General features: G+C 33.0%; 1 protein-coding gene across 1 annotated transcript in view; it reads left to right on the top strand.

Annotated features, from left to right (window-relative positions):
- Nucleotides 1-22,232, top strand: part of LOC100464386 (dnaJ homolog subfamily C member 1) — a 184,092-nt gene that overhangs the window by 65,957 nt on the left and 95,903 nt on the right. Inside the window, exons 2-6 of the mRNA XM_011226930.3 lie at nucleotides 1,230-1,331; nucleotides 1,828-1,874; nucleotides 8,202-8,367; nucleotides 9,251-9,348; nucleotides 10,319-10,412. Of these exons, the coding sequence (XP_011225232.2) occupies nucleotides 1,230-1,331; nucleotides 1,828-1,874; nucleotides 8,202-8,367; nucleotides 9,251-9,348; nucleotides 10,319-10,412 (507 nt within the window). The remainder of the gene's footprint in view (nucleotides 1-1,229; nucleotides 1,332-1,827; nucleotides 1,875-8,201; nucleotides 8,368-9,250; nucleotides 9,349-10,318; nucleotides 10,413-22,232) is intronic.

Raw genomic sequence — 22,232 nt, 5'->3', positions numbered from 1 at the left:
TGTAAATCACGAAAATATTCACACCTAGGTTGACATTTTTAACTAGAGTGACGCCCTGAAGCAGTAAGCCCCAGAAAATTGATAATGAAAATAACAGTTCATAAAGGAAAGCTTGACAAATTATAGTCTCACTTAGCTTCTCTCCAGCTCTATTTCTTTAACAACTGTTTAGTCCCTGGGACACACATTTTTTGTTCTGTTTTGGTTTGGCTTGGTTTTTTAGTCATTTGAACTTTTTCACTAAAGTAGTTTTAGGAGTTAACTGAACAAATTTTCAGCTATAAAACAAAATACAACTTAATAAACAATTTTATTATCTTTTTGTACTCCTCTGAATATGCTAGCTATTGGAATAATTTTTAAACTCAGAGGAGATAAAGTTTTAAACCCAATTTTACATCATGTTCTTTGTTATCGTTATATATTTTATGCTGGCCACGTAAAACCATATTTTCTGAGTTTATCTGGACACACAGGATTATATAGAATGTAATTTTAACATCCACTTAATCCAACATACTCTTACTGAACTATTGTGACTTTTAAAATATGTTTCAACTGTATTAATAATAGTGGGCAAATTTATTTCTACAAACTAGACTGTGGAAACTGGACATGATTGAAAACACCCTTGGAAGTACTAAAAAAAATGTTAAGTACAATATACGCAACTCCTGATTACAGTTATTTTGGATAAATGCAAATGTAACTGCCTTTAAATAGGCATACTTTTGACATGGGAAATTGAGATTCCATAGGTTGTGGCTGGATGGTAAATTCAATATAAATAACAATGAAGAAACCACATATGGTAAGCCTGGGATTCAGAAACTGGCTTTAAGATTCTCAAATAAATAAAGACCTTCTTTGAAGGCACATGGATGTATTAATTTTTAATTTGTTTCTTTTTGATCTCTTAATTACTGAAAAAGATTTATTGGTTAATTTTAGGAAGGCAAGTGTTTGAAAAGTTTTGCCAAATACTGTCTTCTTTAAATGGCTGTATGGTAATGAAAAGTTAAGAGGAGAGCCAAATTAGATTGAATAATTGTTCAGTCATGTGGGTCAGGCTAGTTGCATAGCCTGGTTGTTAGACTGATTGCTCAGATTACATTGCCTGGGGTCCTGCACTTGGTTGGCTGTCTTCTCAGATCTTAACAAGGTTCTGGGAATTTCTTTTTCTGACAACGTTTGCTTTGTGTTTTTCCCCCTCCCCCTACCACCTCCAGGATGCTTCATCTGCAGACATTAGAAAAGCATATCGTAAGCTTTCACTGACTTTGCATCCAGACAAGAATAAAGATGAAAATGCAGAAACTCAGTTTAGACAAGTAAGTGAAGTGTGCTGTTATTATATATATTTCATAACAAATTTATAAATAAATGTTTTATAATAAAAATAGTAACTTATACATAGTATATTTCTGTTTATAAATGAGGTCGTAGTTTAGAAATAGAATGTCATGTTCACTCAATTTTTTACAAAATATCACCATCGTTTTTTATATTAGAATCTCTAAATTCTTGGAGGGTCATAATTGTCATAATTTTCTTGTCTAAATTACAGCTTTTGCTTTTTAATAGCACATTTTAACATAATTATTACTTTTGCATCTTTCACAAAGATTTATTTTGGTATCAAGCATTTTTTAACCTCTTAAGGTTCTACTAAAAATATAAAACGTTACATGTAATTAAGGTTGTGTCTGTTCATTGTATATATAAGCGCAAAGGGTTTTCTGCTTGTGCATTATAGTGTGTTCACCTTCCTAAGTGATTTCTTATAGCTGAGAGTATTTTTATTTTAAAGTAATGCTTTTATTTTAGTTGGTGGCCATTTATGAAGTTTTAAAGGATGATGAACGAAGGCAGAGGTGAGTGTTCATTTCTGCTCTTGAATTAAGATGTTACAGTTTGATGTCTCAGTTTATAAAGGAACGAATAATCTCACTATACGTTTATTATAAGTTAGTATTTTTTTTTTTGTTTCTTCCTGTGTTTAGAGCAGAGTTCATTTCTATCGAAAATATTCACTGGGTTGATTCAGTACCTATACACTTTAGGATCATGAGTCATAACGTCACCAAGTCATAGCTGCATTAGACACAATTTAACATGAGTTAAATGCTCTCGGAAATACAGATACCACTTGACTTCAAACAAATGCCCAGTCATTTTTGATATATCAGTAATAGCTCCTATCTGTGCTATGTGGTCTTTTTTTTCCCCCCATTCCTTAAATGTTTTGGAATTAGGCTGTTAGTGATACTCAAGTTATCACAATTTCTTGATGTTTCCTCACTCTCAAAATAAACCCTGACTTTTGTGAGTGAGAGAACAGACTTGTATAAGTCTGTAGAAAATAGGTGTGGAAGAAAAATATTTGTTTCTTTCTCCTATTTCTTTTGCCTCCTTCCCTTCCCTTACTCTGCTCTGGTGATTCTGCATTTAAGTTAAACTTCAGAGTGGAGGCAGCCCCCTCACTTTGAGACTTCTCTGTGCCCCTTTCAGAAGAGTAGTAATATGTTTATACGTAGTTTATAGTGCCAGTGACTTAAAAAGAGATTGCAGAAAGGCCTCTTTCCTCTACTCCTTCAGAATGTGTGGAATGTGTAGACACTATTGTGCTGGGCTTCAAGGTTTCTTAAGTCAGACCCACAGTAAGAAGTATATTTGGGTGGGAGGGAAGCATATTGCATATTTCACATCATGCCTCAGAACACACGTACACATACACTTGAAGCAAATATTTTGCAAAACACAGACTGAAATTTTCTATTCTGGACTAGTGTAGACTAGTCTTTTCTTTTGAAAGAAATAAATTCTTCAAATGTATTATCTGGAATTATTCTATATCCTAAAATGTTAGCTACTACTCTTGCTTCTCATCTTAACTCTTTAATTTGAATACCTCAGTTTGTCAGATTGCAAAGCAAGGACTCAAGATATTCTAAGTGTTCTTTGCTTTATAACAAGGGCTGGCATTGGTCCAGATACCATAGCAGACATTCCTCTGGTTTGAGATAATCCATAGTGTTGAAAGAGTCCTAGAAGTGTGTTGAAAGAAGTGTTGGTCATTCTGTGCATATTTTCTAGTTGGTTTCTCTCACTGAGCCCCTAGTTTTATTTCACACATCAAGAATGTGTCTGTAAAGATAGCTTTATTTAGTCTTCCTATGTCTTTGGCATCAGATTTTGTCTTTTTGTTTGTTGTTATCTTAAGTCAGTAAACTTTGTAACAATTTCTTTCAGTTCCTGAAAAATCATTTATATCTTTACAGAACAAATCACTTCTGTATAATTTCTTCATTAACATAGATGCATCTAACATTTTCTTTTAGGATTCGTTCCCTTTGCAATTTTTTTACAGCGTTAGTAGAAAAAATGGATCTGACAGTTACACAAACAGCTGTAGTATTTATACCCCTTGAGGCACAAGTAACTCTTTGGTAACTGGTTTTCCTTGAGGCAAAAATCTTAACTAATCAAGCTGAGAATCACTTCTCTAAAGCTTGTGCCTGAGGCCAGGTGACCTATGTGTATTTAAACATATAGGAGAAATGCACCTCTCCAGACAATTACCTAATGTTTCTAATTCCTTTAGGAAGAAAAACCCAGTAGTCATTTTTATCTCCTAAAAGAAGATTGTCTTATACTGGTATTAAAAAATGCTCTTTGGTATCACAATTATTTATTGTAAATATTCATTAACTTAAGTACTTTTAAATGCATAACCTCCCAGGAATTTGCAATTTGAAAAATTGTCATATATGTTTCCCTATTTATTTCCCTTATGAGTAAAATTGTGTTTTCACTGAAATCAAGTGCATTCTTTAATTTTGGTAGGAAAGAAAATAGCAATGAAGTAGATAAAATAAACTAGATAACCTTTTTTTTTCTTTTTGAAGAAAAGGCAATTTTTATTTATAAACTGCCTTATTTAGGTATAATTTGCATACCATAGAAGTCAGCTATTTTAAGTGTACAAGTCAATGATTTTCAATAAATGTGCAGAGTTGTGCAAACACCACAATCCAGTTTTAGAACATTTCCATCACCTCCAAACATTCCCTCAAGCCCCTTTGCAGGCAGTCGCCACTCTGATCCCAGACCCAAGCAATCACTGATCTTTCTGTGTTTATAAATTTGTCTTTTCCAGGCCTCTCCTATTAATGAAATCATAATAATGTGTACTCTTTTGCATTTGGCTTCTATAATAATCTTTTTGGGGCACATCCCTATTGTAGCATATACCAGTAGTTAATTCTTTTTTATTGCTGAATAATATTCCATATCATATGCCACTTTTATTTATTCACCAAGTGATAGACATTTAGGTTGTTTCCACTTTTGGCCTGTGATGAGCAATGCTGCTGTGAATATTCACATACAAGTCTTTGTGTGAATGGATTTTTTTCTTTATTTCTCTTGAATAGATTCCTAGGAATGAGATTATAAATAAACTTCTAAGCCTTTTTTTCCTCCCCAAAACATAGATTATAGCATGAAATAACAAGTTTGTCTGATTTGCGTAAGGAAGCCTATCATAGCAGCCTTTTCTAAACTCCCAGGTAACTTGCTTATTTTGGGGAATAGCAGCTCAGCTATATTCTGACATAAACTTATGTACAAGTGCCCTGAGTGTTAGCTGAAAAAAGTACCAAGTAGATACTAGTCATTACATATATACACTAGATTGTGCTTTAGTAATATTAGTATATTACTTTTATTTAAAATCTATTATAAATTTTTAACCAGTATTATTTTGCTAACCCAGTTGTGCAACTTTAAATTTTGGGGGGTTTTTTTGGTCTATATTTCTAAAACTTGAATGTGTTTTTTTAGTTTACTGAATAAAATGTTTTATTTACAAATCCAGTGAAAAGTATAGTTATCTCAGCCTTAATGTGCTAAACATTTACAAATCCATTACCTCATTATTCTAAATTTGATTATAGGTATTTTTGAAGAAAAATAAACAGTAACCTGAGAATAAGAAATCTTAGTACCTTCTCTAATTAGAAGATATAAGATACCTGTTATATGTAATATAAAAAGTGCTGTATACCACAAGTTTGGGCGTATATATACATTTTTAAAGGAGAGTAAGATCGATTAATTTAGATGTGTTTCCTGTTTATGATCTTTGTGTAATTAATTTTTACTCCTGGGTTCAAAATGTGACCTAAATGGATGTTGTTAATGTTTTAAACTAAAAATTCAAACTTTGTATGATGGGAAATTCACAATTTAGGCAAATGCTAGAATTATTTAAATATTTGTTTTCATAATAGATAAGTTTTCTGTTTTAGTTTCATAGTTCCTGCTTAAATTTCAAAATATGAGCATATATTTACATAAAATTTTTTCTGTTGGTAATTTAAATATTTTTAGATTTATTTGCTCTCCAATGTTTATACTAGGCTAAATATTTTGATAAATTGAGATTATAGACTGAAACTCACTAATGATTATGAAACCATTATTTTATGTTTATCTTGTACATTTTAAGAAAATCAAAGTGAACATATTAAATCGTATGTTGAATGTGGAGTTGATTAATCAGTGTTTTAATTTCCAAGATAATAGCCTTTATAATTCCATATCAATTTTGCATTAGTGATATTTTCATCACACATATTTACTTTTGTATTTTCTTACAATGATACATGTATACATTCTTAATCTGATTTTAACAGATTATTCAGAGCAGTTTGTATGAGCTGAATTACAGAACATCTTAACAGTATTATGTGTTAAATATAGAAAAAGCAAAACACAGTGATGTTTTAAGTTTTATGTGTTGTCAACACATTTTTTCTTAAATAACTATGAATATAGTCTCTGTATATTTTAAGAAATATCTTTATTTTTCATTGTTTCAGGAAAGCAGTGATTTATCTTTTAAAAGCATATATTCTAAAAAAGTGAACTATAATAAAAGCTATCTTCCCTTAAAATGGCCAGTCGTGTGAGCCATAATGTTCATTGATAGTAAAATCAATAGAGCATTGATTCTAAACTTAATCCTTGGAGACTGTTGTTTAGAGTGGCAGACATAGCTTAGTAAATATCTGGCTCTGTTTAATGTGTTCAGTGCATGAGGTTTTGCTGTCTTGAATTTGGCTGTACACTAAATACAACTTTATGTGGGGTAGAAAAGAGTAGCTATTAATAGATACATAGCATTTCAACAATGATGGTGATAAAATACGTGGGATGAGATTCATAGCTATGAGTTTAGTTATGTTTTCTTCCAATACACTTTAGATCTTAAACAAGTTTAATACTTATTAATGCTCTTAGGGAATTGTCACCACTTCCTTAGATGTTCTTTATTAATAACCACTTTTTACATGAAGTTATTTCATGGGACAGATTAGCTGAAAATAGTGATTTTTATATTCACCTCTTTTTCCCTGAACAAGTCTGGAGTAGAATATAGATTTAGAATAAATTCAGAATTTAATATTCATTGGCCTTCATTCAAATGTTGTAACCCTGAAACCTTTTTGCCAATCCACCTCTAATATAAACTGAGTCAGGTTATACAAAGATAAATTTAAACAAACTTTTGAGGACAGGAATGATAGTTTTTGATGAAATCATATTATTATATCTTAATCTTGTAGTGTTCAAGAATTGCTATGCATATTTAAAAAGGAAAACATTTAACATCAAATTTTGTCTGGTCCAGCTACTACACAGCCATATTTTAATTTGTACGCTCTTGTACACTACACATTGCCTTTTAAGAGTTTAGTACTAATTAATGTCTTTTGCTTTGAACTGGTTATTCTGATCTGCCATTATTATTAATAATCTAAGTTGATCTAAATGTGAGGTTTTCCAGATTTGCTAATAAAATATATTTTGAACTTGTAACCAGTATTTTTCTACTGAAAAAGAAGTTGCCTATAATAAATCCTCTGCTTATTTTTTTAAAGCATATCTCCAAGGTATCAATTTAATAACTATCAAAGTAGCTACTGCAGTTGTTGCATTTAAATTGATTTACATGTCAAGACTGGCAGTTTAGCAGCTGCGCTATTATTCCTAGATCGGTCAATTTACTTGAGAAAAACCTACTACTGAGTTCTACTGACCTGCCTGACAATATAGGCCCTATTTCTATTCCTGTAATTAGGCCTGCGACTAACTCAGAATATTTTTAATTAAAATATTTTGGTCAATGTGTTGCACCAAATTAGGCCTTTCAGTGAAGATTTAATTCGAGAAATAGTGTGATTAGAATATTTAATGAGTTGTGTTCAATTAAGATTAACAGGTTGTGTGTTTTGAACATACAGTGTTTGTGTGTGACCATTTTGAGTTTTACAATCATAAATGTTACTCCTGATTTTTAACCTTAAAAATATTTGTCTTTGTAATGGTGTGACAGGTAAATTTCAATTCAGTTGAAACTTTAAAGAAAGCTGATTTAAAATGCATTACTAGGAAAGCTTTTATTTGTTATGTTCTTTCGTTCCAGCAAAGCCAAAAATGAGGAAATTGCCACTTAAATGTTTACAAATAAACAGTTTTATTGAAAAATCTGACATAAACACTGGTTGTTTCCCATCTCTTTCTAATTTGGAAACCTTTTATTCTTTAAAGGAATTTAAGCAATACAAAATTAAAAGGTACTTGTAGGCTTCTAATCATGAAGAAGCTTTGATAAAATAATATCTGTAAATATTTCAACCTTGAACTATAGAACAGGGTTGAAAATAATAACACTGACTGGAAAATTTATTCTGAATTCGGTTCAATTAATATATAATTCATGGTAACAAACAGGCTCTTATCTTGATTTCTCTTATCTTGATTTTTCTTCCGTTGAGTTCTTTCCTTTTGTTGCTGACTTCTATGGTGGGGTCTTTACTGCAGACTGTGATAGAGGTAGACTATATGGCTCCTTTAGTTTAGATGTCATTCCAGAAGTCACATCATTGGGGTGTGTTAAACACAAGGTCTGGTATCCACAGTATATTACTGTGTGTCTTTTTGAAGCTTGTCTGTGACTGTACTATGTACTGTGTTTTGAATTTATAGGCCATTGTAATGCTAATAATCTGCATAAATCTTATATATTTTGGAGAAATTCTTTTCTCTTTCCTCTTTAAATATAAGCATGAATTTTTTGTTTTTTGCTTTTATTTTAAACTCCCCATGAAAAACTGTTGTATTTGCTACTGTAGGTATGATGATATTCTGATCAATGGACTTCCAGATTGGCGACAGCCTGTATTCTACTACAGGCGGGTGAGAAAAATGAGCAATGCTGAGCTGGCATTACTTTTGTTCATTATTCTCACAGTGGGTCATTATGCTGTGGTTTGGTCAATCTACCTGGAAAAACAACTGGTAAGTATTGGTAATAAATCAAATGATCTAGCCTCCTTAATTTGATATGGAATTTCAAACATTTTATTTCTCAACTGATAAAGGTTTCAGTTTTTCTATATATACTCCTCATCCTAAAAGTTTCATACTCAGTATTTAGTGTTTGATCTGTTTCTAAGTCAAGAAGAACCCATGACATAAGAAAAAAATCCTCTTTTTTTTAAAAATGTGGCATTTGAGTTTGTCATAAAATTTTTTGAAGGCCCAAATATCTAGCTGAAAGTTAGAACGTAGAGCCATGTTTTCTTAATTGTCACCTTCCAAACAAATATTTTTTATGTAAAAATGATTTTAGAAATGTTTGTATCATAGCCTTTTATATAAAGAATGTTTATTTTAAAAGGTTTTAACTAAATATAAGACTTGAAATGAGTATAATTTTAGAATTTCAGAGATCAGTTGGTTAAAAAATTATACTTTTCTTATTTTAACATACCATTACATAGTTTATTCAGTTCTGAATTTTTATTTATGTGCTAAAGATAATCAAACATATTTATCAGAATTCATAAATTAGCATCTGTTTACTCATTCTTTTTGAAGTGACATTATTAAAGTTGGATGAATGAGAAAAAGTAAGTTGAATGCTTTCTCCTCTTAGAAAACTTTGATTGCTATGGAGATACACATGACTGACAGTGCTGAACTTCATGTGTGTTTAAGGACTGGATGCCATGGCAACAGTTATTGTTAAAGATTGATGATTTTACTTAATCATGTTGGACCCTACATACATTTGCATAAATGTTCTTCTATAATGTTTACCCTTCACAGAAGACTCTTGATAACATTTGAAGAGTACATGTTAATGATAACCTGTAACCATAATTCTTTCCACATTAAGGATGAACTGCTTAGTAGAAAAAAAAGAGAAAAGAAAAAAAAGACAGGCAGCAAGAGTGTGGATGTATCAAAACTTGGCGCTTCAGAAAAAAATGAAAGGTGGGAGCCTATAAAAATATTTTGTAAATGTTTTAAAATGTCCTCAATATGATTCAACTTAATAAATATATTCATTTCACATATGTAATATTTACATCTGTAGTAGGTTTATAAAAGATTAGTACTATGCCATAGTTTATGAGACAAATCCTAATCTTAGGCAGAAGTTCCACAGGTTTTTTTTTTTTCTTGGAAAGTGTTAATATATATTTAAGTAATCAAACCCCCAAATTCTTGTCGTTTGAAATTTTTATACTGAACTTTAGGAATAAAGTATTCCTAGAAGAATCTGTCACTTTAGTGTTTAGCTCAGAAGTAACAATACAGAAAGGCAGTGATATGCAGTACACTCAAAAAGATACCATTTCTGAATATTGATTCATAAAAAGAAATAAAGGATTTAAATAGTTCACACAGCAGGGCAGGAACTGGATCAATGTGAGATGGAGATCAGAGACTATTCTGCCTGTCTTCTGTTCTGATGACATCAGTGAGTAATGCTTCAGTGAACTGCAAATGACATTAATTTTTATGTATTGGTTTGTTTATGCTACAGTCTTCATATCTGCTTGTCAGCACTTGGGAGCACTCTGATGATGTTTAGTCTTTTATAGCTGAAGTAATCATAAGGTTTAAGAATTCATTTTGCAGAACTGATGAAAAGTCCAGGTTAGAAAGAGGGCTTTTGTTTCTTTATCTTTATAACTTGTTTAGGAGTCTCCTTCCCAAAATCTTAGCCTAGATTCTCTTAGTTGCTACACATATTGCATTTGTTGTAACTAATGTATTTCATGATAGAATACATGAAATGTAGTGATAACTGTCATAAATATTTCATTGAAAAATTTCTTCATACTTTTGTTGAAACAGGCATTCATAACAGAATTCATGATCTTTATAAAAATATTTGTCTCCCAACTTTCTTTCTGTATTTTGCTTCTTTGTTTTTGTTTTTGTGTTTTCCCTTTAGATTACTGACAAAACCACAGTGGCATGATTTGCTTCCATGCAAGCTGGGAATTTGGTTTTGCCTTACACTAAAAGCATTGCCTCATCTAATCCAGGTAAAGTATACCTCTTTCATATAATATTAGATGCTTTCGTTTTAATTATTCATGAAATAATTTATGCCCATGTCTGCTATCTGAGTGCTGATATACAGTGGATGTTTTATAATGCTGATTGAATTGATGTAAGTGTAAACCTATTTAGAATAGTTCTAAAATTATTTAGGTATCTACTCCTATAACTGTCTCTTACATTGCTTTTAGGAACACCTTAGAATTCCAAGACATTAGAAAAAGGAAAAAACAATACTATCGTTAGGACAGGTAAAAGAGCAATAAAATTTTAATTCACTGTAATCATTTAAGGCATATCCAGAAAAGAAGAACAGGACTCAAGTAGCCTGTCACCCATTATTTTAATAGCATTTAAGAACACAGTATAAAAAAAAAAAAAACTTTACATGAACATTTGTATAATTATGCAAAAATATATATTGCTTTTCCATTTTATTTGCAACTTTAAGAGGAGTGAGATATTTTATCTTATCTTGGTAATCTGTTTCTGTTGCTAGTCAGTCTTGATCAAACAATAGAATATGGATCTATATCATATTACTATGGCAATTTCTCTTATTTTTTAATGTTCAGCATACCAAAGCATATTTTGTTAAATTATTGCTTTGCTAATTTTAATAATTGCATCTGGTTAGAAAATTCCCAACATATAAGCACAACATTTAAAAAGTATATGTAATAGTTTGGGTGTACAGATTTTGAGGTTAAGTTGTAATTTTGGGCAGGAAATGTTTCATTTCAGAAAATAACTGTTTAGAAAAAACAAAGAGGGGGCGCCTGGGTGGCACAGCGGTTAAGCATCTGCCTTCGGCTCAGGGCATGATCCCGGCGTTGTGGGATCGAGCCCCACATCAGGCTCCTTCGCTATGAGCCTGCTTCTTCCTCTCCCACTCCCCCTGCTTGTGTTCCCTCTCTCACTGGCTGTCTCTATCTCTGTCAAATAAATAAATAAAATCTTAAAAAAAAAAAAAAAAAGAAAGAAAGAAAAAAAGAAAAAACAAAGAGAGCCAGATAATTCCTACCCAGTTCTACCTAGCCCTTCTTCTTACATATCAGAGCTGTTCTTCCTAATCATTTAAGGAAATGAATCACTCCAACTTCTGCATTTTATTCTCTTTCTTCCTCTTATAATAAAAATTTTATGTTAGAAAGGAAAATGAAATAAAAGTCACTAATGTGTTTCTTTCTAGCCTTTGCAAAATTATTTACCAATCTTCCATCAAAATAGTTCATCTTAATAGTTATTGCTTACACAATCATATATTTTGTTTATAGTTAATGGAGAAAATTACAGTATTTTGGTAATTTAAAAGATTTGTTTATAAGTTGTTTAGCATATTATCTTATTTATTTGATTAAAAACCTACAATCCTTGTATGCTATGTATATGTCTTAATAAGAGAGAGGTAAAGTATATTTACCATACCAGTATGTATATGAGAAGATGTGACCAAAAAATATTTTAGGCCATGTATTTTCATGTTTTTTAAGAGTGTTTTTTGGTTTTTGGGTTTGGGTTTTTTTGCTTTAGAATCTGCAATAGGCAAACCACAGTGTAGATGCATTTATAGTCATGAGGCAAAGTACATAGAATATCACATAAAATGTCAGTTGAAACACTTCTTTGCAATTTTAAACTAAGCCATTTGAAACAATGTTTATTTGGTAAAATTAACATATTTCCTGCTTAGCACGCAGAGTAATTTGCAGAAGTAGAACCAATATATTAAGATGGCTTAGATTTATAAGTTATTATTTTAAATTATCTCCCTGTGGTATCTAAAGCTAACAGATTGTGTTGCTTCACCATACACTTCTTTTAAAGTTACAGAAATTAGGAATTTTACAAAAAAATTTTAGTCTCCTTAGATAGAAACTCTGCTTTCTTAAACTTTTGGATCAGTTTGAATTTTTAAGTTTTTACTTACTTGATGATACCTGTTGCTTTCAGTTTTGAGATGCTGGGCACTAGGTTTTTAAAACCTTTGTAAATCTAACTTTTAAATTTTGTTCTAATATTTTCTTTCTGATAAATTGATTCCAAGAAGAAAAATAAAACAATTTTCCTTTTTTTAAGCAAATACTTGGTATTTTAATTCTGCTTCAAGGACGTAAGATTCGTTTTGTTCATGTTCATTAACAAAATAATGTGATATAGTAGACTGATACAAACTGTGAAAATGAAAGTAGTGCAGATTGATAAACAGAAAGCTTGAGCAAAGCAATACTGAGTAGTTGCTATTAGGATTAGATTTTGTCTGCTTTTTTTTTTTCTTCAGTCTACTGTAACCTTTGTATTAATTTATCACCCATAAAATTGTGTAATGTGAGTACATATGCCTTATCCACAATAGGTCTTAAATAAGATAGTTATGAAATTGAGAAGAAGCCCTCTTTACCTAAAGCAGTCTGGGTTGGTAATTGGTACAGTGGTCAAAAAAGAGACCTACTAGAGCTCTAAGTGTTAAAAATGATACATATGACCTTAAACATTTGAAGCATGTACTTTACATTTATTCACCACTCTTGTGATATAGGGCCAGTATTTTATTTTTCCTTGCATATACCACATCTATAATCTTGGTTTCTTTAGGGACAAAACGACCAGTTGATTTCTTTAAAGAAGAGTTAAACTAGACTCTTACAAAGCAATATAATTGTGTGATCCTTACAGATTTTTATGATTTCCCCTATCTTTCATAACTGACTGACTTATATCTAGTTAACAGCATTTTTAGCAACTCTTTTATTGAGCTTCCCAAAGCATCTACTTGGTTTTCATAGAAACAACTCTTTTTCACTTCAACAACTTACTTTTCACCTTTTTTATATAATACTTAAATTGAATCATGTAATTACAATAAGAAGTATCATTGACATAGACAGTTTTAAGAGCTAACACATGCAGCTCCTATAAGTATGCAGTAAGTTAGTTAAGGATATTAAGAGAATTTTCCTTCTGTGTGTGAATCCCTTGACTTTCATGAAATTCATTAAAACTGGTCTGCCAGTATTCTGTGTAAGTATGTAGCTATCAGATAAGGAGGGTCCAAACTGAAGGTGGGGGACTCAGACACTTCCAGCAAATGGCCTTTACACTAGCCAGATCTGTACTCAGGTTTTGTCCTTGTCATATCAACAGCTGTTCATCAACTTCTTTCCTCCTGTTCTTCCTGTGAATACACATTCCTCTATTGTACTTCATATACATAAATTGTTACCCAGTGGGAGTTGGAAAAGTGGCAGTTCTGGTTCAGCTTATGCTCCTAAGTTCACTGTTTTATTACTTGGCACCTAAGATCCTAAGAAAACTTATTACCTGATTAATTTACCTAAATTATTTTCTGTCCCTCCCACAAAAAATTACAAATGACAGTATTTACATCAGTATTTGATGTGTAAATCTTCTTCTAAGCTATATATTTAGAGAAACAAGTTAGCTAGTTCAGTAAAAATTTATTAAACATATCAGAACAAGGTACTATTAAAGGGCCATTGAGATGAATATGCCTTCTGGGACCTTATAGTCGGGTAGAGATTATAATACATGAATTAAAATAATTGTACTACAATATGGTTTATAAGCTTCACATATGTAATATAAACAAAAGACTTCTGTAGATGATCACACAAGTAAGATTGTCTCTATGTAGGGGCGCCTGGGTGGCACAGCGGTTAAGCGTCTGCCTTCGGCTCAGGGCGTGATCCTGGCGTTATGGGATCGAGCCCCACATCAGGCTCTTCCTCTATGAGCCTGCTTCTTCCTCTCCCACTCCCCCTGCTTGTGTTCCCTCTCTCGCTGGCTGTCTCTATCTCTGTCGAATAAATAAATAAAATCTTAAAAAAAAAAAAAAAGATTGTCTCTATGTAGAATGACCAAGGAAAACTACAAAGAGGAGCCACTTGAATTGAGTCTTGAAAGATGAATAGACCATTGACAGTGAAGTGCCCACTTTGTGTACTAGGTAGTATGCAAAAATAATTTCATAGATACAGTAATTCCCATACAATTATTCTGAGTTAAGGCTGAAAGAAACCTAAGAAAAACATCACACAACTGCTTTTTATTAAAAAAGAAGATATTACATACCAATTACTATCATCTAAGCCTATATCCCAGCTCTCCAAACTCTGTATATAACCATTTACAGACTTATACTCTAATAGATATGGGGAATAAAGTTTATTGATTAGACAGCAAAGTATTTCTATCACACACATCTGTCAAAGACACATACATAATGTTGGGAGTGGAAAAGTTACAATACATAATGGGCAGAAAAGACCCAAAGTTGTTCTGTGATCAGACTGGGTAGAGATAAAGGTTTATCTTTGATAGCTTCCTTTTCTTTTCAAGAAGATTCTTATTACCTCCAGCTCTGGGGTTTTTGGTTTTTTTTTTTTTCCTTTCCTGTGTTTTGAAAAAGATAATGAGAAAATTACAAGAATTGATAGATTAGAAGAATGAGACCAAAAAACTAAAAAATATTATACTTGATACATATAAAATATTTGATAATGTTAAATAGATATCAAACATTTCCCAGATTGGAAAATATCCAAAGAAAGGTGTTTTTATTTAGCAAAATGTATACTTCATATCATTCATGTACCCACATATGCAGAAAAGTAAAAAGTCAGATGAGAAACCAAAGTAAAAAATGTGGAGAGTATTTGTAAATTGATGAGTGGAAGGAAGGTTAGTGTGCACAGAGCGATGAGAGAACATTAGAGAAGAGTTAAATGCATAACTCTATGCAGAGAAGGTGGGAAAACTTGAGAAAATGTGTTTAGTGCAGAAAGCAAGTGGAATGATCAACAGAAGACATGGAATATGGATTAGACTATAACAAGGAGCTTGGATTATATCAAGAGAGGCATTGTATACTTTGAGCCTAGAATTTAATCTTAACATTAACAAGTTTAGCCCTAATAATACTTGTATCTTACCAGTCTGTTTCTGTTCTCTTGGTAGTTTCGAAGGGAATACACATTCTCTGGGAATCTGACTAAACCAGTCTTCTGTGTTGGCTAATTTCAGCCTATAATCCCAAGAAATTTTTTAGCCTCCAAAATGCCCTTCTTGGATGTTTTTTGACTTATCATATATATTCTGAAACATATTCAGAACCATGAAAGTAGCAAACAGTTATTGAAATATACCATGTGCAAATTTTCAGTTTAACCCTTATTACTTAGTTCTTACTTTTGTCACTGCCTGTCCGTGTTGGAGTCTCATATATTTGGGCCCATAATGATTTAGATTGATAATACCACCAGTTTCTCATACATAAAATCAGTAAGTGCCAAATACCCTAAGTAATTACCAGTTTAGATCATGGTCTGTTCATAGTTCTCTACACTTTCTAAGATGAAACAGGTCTTAGGTATTCAGAATTTATTTGCATAATAGTTTGATTCTGTGGGAATTCAACATTCAAGTTTCTCTCTAACTGCTATGTTACATTTCTCAGTTACATAGTTTGTAAAATATAAAATTCCTTTAAGTGTTCATTGCCCAAAGTTGTAAATTTTTCCCATTGTTAAGTCCCAGCCCCATCTTTTCTCACTACCAAGCTGATCTTATGTGAACACAGTTAAACTAAAAATTATTGTAGGAAATTTCCAGCACATATAGCTCCACCCTTACCAGGATTTGTACGTTGCCTAGGAGCAGTGTCTGAGAAAATAAAGGAATCTTCTCTATAGTGCTGTGGCTTTTGCCTTAAAAAAATAAAATAAAAGTTGCCTAAGAGAGTAAAGGGAATATTATACTTTACAAAACTATCTGTAAATGGAGGCATCCTGCCTCCCAAGAAGCTTCTCCCATGGAAACTACAACTGTGGACAATCCTGGAGGTCACCCTCTGTACAGTCAGGGCCCTTCCTTTCTAGCCCCTTTGCTTCTGCTTGCTGGGGCTCTGTCAGAAACCAAATAAACAAAACATTCACAGCTAATTAGCAGCAGAAAAAAGCTTCTGAAAGGCTTTGAGGCAATTGTAGCAAGCTGAGTTGCCTGTTCTCCTACTCAGAGTTAAACACAGATTCTCCAAGGGATGAAAAAGTTTACTTTTAGTCCTCTAAGAACTTTTTTAAAAACTTTGCAGACAAACGTACTTTATGTAGGGAGTATGCAAACAAATGAAAAGGGATGGAAAAGTGCGTCTGAATTTTTGTAAGGCTGAAACTCTACTGCTACAGAAGGACAGAAAGAGAAAGGAAAATTGGAAACACCTCCCAACAGAAGACAAAGATTCCATTCCTTCTGCCTTCTGAAAGGGGGGCGTAAGATACAAGTAGTTAGGAGGTCCAAAGACAGAACATAAAGTAGAGTTTTGTAAGTTATTGCTAGATGTAGAAAAGATTAAAAAAAAATGTTAGGTAGGATGTTAGAGATATATAGTCTCATTGATTCCATATTTTATAGATAAAAAATACTTAAGACTCAGATTGGTGAGGCAGTTTGCTCAAAGTCACACAACTACTACACAGTAGAAATAAAACTTAGAGCAAATGAAAACAAATATTAAAATATGAGACATATAAAAGCTGAGAAAGAATAAGTTTTCCCAATAGTGGGCTAGTCGTCCCAGCTAGATGAATAAGTTTATACTGAATGAATCCTGAAGTCCCTACCAGAGTATTTAGGCTGATTGTAATTATTATAACAGTTATAGAAGGATTCTTGCATTGAGTTGGGGCTGAATAGATGACTTCTGTTGTCTCTTCTGTTTCTTAGCCCAGGTGGAAAAAAGTAGCTCTTCGGCCTCTTATCTCCTTGAACACCACTGACTCAGGGAGAGGAAGGCATAGCTTCTGGGCTTTTGTTTTATTTTTATTACTTTTTTGTGTATTGTGAATATAAAGTGAATTCAGTGTTTGTATCAAAATTTGGACTCTTATTCAAAGTCTACAATTTAAAATTTTTCCTATGTTCTTCATTGTAATTTTTTACACATTATTTGTAGTTGAGATTATAGTATAAGCCAATGGGAGAACAAAACTTGATATAAGTAAATGACTATGTGGGCAGATTTTCAGAAATGTACCTCTGGTATTTTCCTATATTGAAGGTTGTTAAAGGTAAGCTTCGAATGAAAGAGATTTGTGCTGTTGAACAGTCAAAAAAAGAAATGGAACATCCTTCATCTCTTTTGTGGTTACCTGTCCTCAGAGCTCTTCCATGTTCCTTATTCCCACAGAATAGGTGATAGGTAGCAATTCGCTGCTTGTACCACTCTAGATCAACTCCCTTCTTTCCTAAGTTTTCCTTCAATTATGGAATATTTTGAACTTTCTATGGAGAAGTAAAAGTAAACTGAACCGTGGCAAACAGTACCAGCTCAGCATGTTTTTTTATCCCTTAAATGAACTATGTCAGTGTTTTTTAAAAAAGCTTTTGATATGGATATCCTCCACCTCATAACTCACTAATCTTGGAAATATTACATCTTCAGGGCTTACATAAATGGTCATCATCATTAGGAAGCCTTTCCTGATGAGGCCAATTGAAAACCTCCCATTGTATGTTCTTTATATTAACTTCATGGTACTTATCATTTATATTAGAATAAGGATAGACTATGGCAAGGTACAGATCATCCTGAAAATCAAGTGGCTTAAAATTTTTTTCTAGTTTATGCTACTTGCCTGTCACTGGTTGATAAGAAAGAAGGCATTCCGCTCTAACTAGCCATTGAGGGACTCAAAACAATGACGTCTTTACCATCTGCCAGCTGTACCCCTTTGGAACATGCGGCCTCCTTCCTCACGATGGACGACGAGAGAGCTGGAGGATTGCACGAGCTTTTTGATGCTTTGGTTTGAAATGGCACGTGATATTTCCATCCAAGCCCATCCAGAATTAGTCCCATGACACCACCTAATCTCAAGAGGACAAGGAAATGTGGGGAAACATATAGAATGTTGGGTGAGCTTCATTCTCTCTTCCAGTAATTCATTCAACAATTGAGTGCCTGTTATGTGCCAGGTACTCCTCTAGGCTCTGGAAATACAAAATAAATAAATAAATAAATAAATAAACACAAAACTCTCTGCTCTCACATAGGCTATATTACAAATTTTGAGTTATTCAGTTATTTTTACATATGCCTTAAGGGCTGATGCTTGTCTTATCATATAATCTCCATATATCCAAAAAAGGTACAACATATATAATAGTGGTTGAGGAAATAAGCATAAGTAAATATAACTGCTTAATGTCTTCTTGTGCAAGAGCCATGCTCTACGGTTACATACAAAGAATACTCATAACATGCAAATTCTGGAAGTTGGCTGTAGTTCTACAATGTAAAATCAGTTCCCTGCTTGATATCCACGTAAACAAGCTTTGAGGCCTTCAAAAAATTTTGTTAAGTACTAGGAGAGTTCCTTCTAAAGTAACTCTTTCTGTTTGGAATCATGTAAATCCCATAGTTTTAATACGGTATTACAGAGCTAAACCTCGGCAGTCCAGAGCCCTGGAAGCATTCATTCATTCATGGAATATTTATTAAGCTTCTATTATATTTTAAGCAGTGTCCACAAAGATGGTTAAGAAGTTGATATCTATAAGAAATTCTAATTTTTTTGTGTGTAGGTAAACTGGGGCTTGTTCTGGACTCAAAATGAGACTTTATTTTCTCTACTTGACAGTTATATTGACATGAATTAGCCACTCATGAAGAATGGAAGGGGGGAAGTTTGAAAGCAGCTGCCTTCCCCCCCTTTCCCCTTTATTTTTTAAAATTTAAATTCAATTAATTAACATTATTATTTCTTTCAGGGGTACAGGTCTGTGATTCATTAGTCTTATATAATACCCAGTGCTCATTATAACACATACTCTCCCCAGTGTCCAACACCCAGTTACACCCATCCCCCCACCCACCTCCCCTCTAGCAACCCTCAATTTGTTTCCTAAGATTAAGAGTCTCTTTTGGTTTGTCTCCTTCTTTGGTTTTGTCTTGTTTCATTTTTTTCCTCTCTTTCCCTATGATCCTCTGCCTTGTTTCTTAAGTTCCACATATCAGTGAGATCATATGATAATTGTCTTTCTCTGATTGACTTAATTCGCTTAGCATAATACCCTCCAGTTCCATCCACATCATTACAAATGGCAAGATTTCATTTTTTGATGGCTGTGTAATATTCCATCGTATGTATGTATGTGTGTGTGTATATACATACTATATATATATATATACACTATATATATACACATACTATATATATACACATACAATATATATATGTATATATATATATACACACACATACACACCACATCTTCTGTACCCATTCATCTGCCGATGGATATCTGGGCCCTTTCCATAGTTTGGCTATTGTGGACATTGCTGCTATAGATATTGGGGTGCAGGTGCCCATTTGGATCACTACATTTATATCTTTGGGATAAATACCCAGTAGTGCAATTGCTGGGTTGTAGCGTAGCTCTATTTTCAACTTTTTGAGGAACTTCCATACTGGAAAACAACTGCTCTTATTCAACCCCTTTTGAATATGTGATTCTCCCTTAGAATATACTTTAAATAATAGCTACCTGGTCTCTTCTTGAATATTATCTCTGAAGTCAGTCTCTTTCATTTTAAGGTAATTTTAATTATTAGAAAGCTCTTCTTTATATTTATCCAAAATCAAAATTTCCATCTCTGGAACCGTATATGATGCTACACCATTCTGTCTTGTAATGACCTTAAGATATTCTCTGATAGTTATCTGGTTATGTCTAATGTTCTTATCGCCATTCTCTTTTAAGAAACAGTTTCAAGCTTCCTTACTATTTGATCACTTCATCTTAAATTCTTCCGGTTTGTCCATGCACCTTAAACTGTGGTACACCAAACTGCACACAAGGAGGGTGGGAACAATGTAGAGTGTTGAATGCAGTAGAGCTATTTGAGATCATAGGTTTCTTAAAGAAGTAAGCCTTTCTGGAGTAGGCATATTGTAATTATAGTTTGAAAATACAAGTAAGATATGAAGAAAAGAAAACGATGAGGAACATTTAAATAAGTGCTTAGAAATGGAGCAGAGGGAAGAAGGGGTTCTTGGCCTAGAACAAAATGTGAGTGAAACTAGGGAATGTGTTAAAACTCTTGGAATTAGGTGGAGTAGGTTAAGGTGATTAGGTGCATAGTGTTCCTCAGATAAGTGTGATTTTGGATCAAATGGGTAATTTCAAAGAGGAATTTTAGTGGACTTCTGTACTGTAGCAGGAAGAAGCACATTAGCAAAGAAATATTCAGATTTGGTAGGACAAGTAGGAAGGGGCTACTATTACCTAATAAAAGATTTTTGCATGGAGAGGGTGCAGGTTAAGAAAGTCATGTAAGCAAGAAGATGTAGGGTTCTGCCGGAGGAGTTTTGGTGAAGTATGAAGCAGAAAATCTCTTTGTGGTGCAGGGTAAGGTTTTTGGTAAAAGGAAGAAGTTATAATCAAAATAGGTAACATATAGAAGGCCTGTGTGTGAGATGTTATTCTAAGTGTTTCCCATCTATTAGCACTTTGGTCTTCACGATAGCCCTGTGATTATCCCCATTCCTGAATGAGATTATTTACCCAAAACTAAGTGAAGTAATTTGCTGAATGTTATATAGGCCATAAGATGGCAGAGCTGAGACCTTAATTCTGGTAGTCTGGCTCCAAAATCTGTCCTCTTAATCACTGTATTTTATTTCACTATACTTTACTAACTGAACTTTACTATGATGGTTGATTTCAACCTACCTTCTTTCACATCTCATGAATAACTTATCTGTGCCCTTTTTTCTTGCACGGTGCCACCTTTCCTACTCCCTTCAAGGGGCCAGTGCCTTCCTTACCCTTTCTTTTCCCTACTGTTAAAAACTACTGTCTGCAAAGAAGCTAATAAGCTCATTCATTCATTCATGTCAAGGACTAAATGACTGATCTGGGTTAAGGAAAATAATAGTATTCCAGGGTTCAGTTTTTTAGGCGTACGGGAATGCTAAGGGGCCATAAATCCTTAACCCAAAAGTATATGTGGTCTAGAAAGATAAGTATGTTGGTTGAATGATTTTCTCTACCCTTCAAATGATGCCATTATTTCACTGATCCAGGGCTTATGGAATCCTTCTGGTAGAAATGAAGTAGGAACATAAAAGTGAGAATAGGAGAATAAGAGCTACATCTTTATTATATTGATCCAGTGATTTTTAGAAGTACCTATTATTTACCTAATTCATTGTTGGGTGGAAGAGTTCTAGTATAACTCCAAGAAATATAGACTCTAAGAAAAGCTGCAACTCCTGGACAGTCATAGATTAAAAGAGAAAATTCCACTCTACAGTTTAAGTGTTCATGCATTTCCATTTGAATCAAGATAGAACCAAGAATTGCTTTTGTTCCTTTACTTCCTTAAAAAACAAAACCCTCTCGATTGTGTCTATGATTTATCTACCCTAGGAATCTTAAAATCTGGGAATATTACCCTAGAGTTATCCTTGATACCTCTCTTTTTCTTATTCCACATTAATCATCAAGTCCTTTCATTTCTTTCTTTATGAGATTTCTTATATATTTTGATCTAGTTCAGTTCAGTGAATATTTATTGTATACATGCTTTATGCCAGATACTGTGCTCTGGTCATACAAGTACCCCTATCTCAAATTTCTCATTTTCTAGGAGAGAATATAGCATGATACAAGCAATCCTAGAAGTGTGCTTAAATACAAAAGCAGTATACAGTAGAGAATTACTCTGCCAGGGAAAGTCAGAAAAACTTGGAAAGGAGGTGATGCTTGAATAGAGTTTTCAA

The sequence above is a fragment of the Ailuropoda melanoleuca genome, chromosome 15 (assembly GCF_002007445.2).
Source record: "Ailuropoda melanoleuca isolate Jingjing chromosome 15, ASM200744v2, whole genome shotgun sequence".
In the NCBI taxonomy this organism is placed as follows: Eukaryota; Metazoa; Chordata; class Mammalia; order Carnivora; family Ursidae; genus Ailuropoda; species Ailuropoda melanoleuca.
This window is presented reverse-complemented; position numbering and strand designations above follow the sequence as displayed.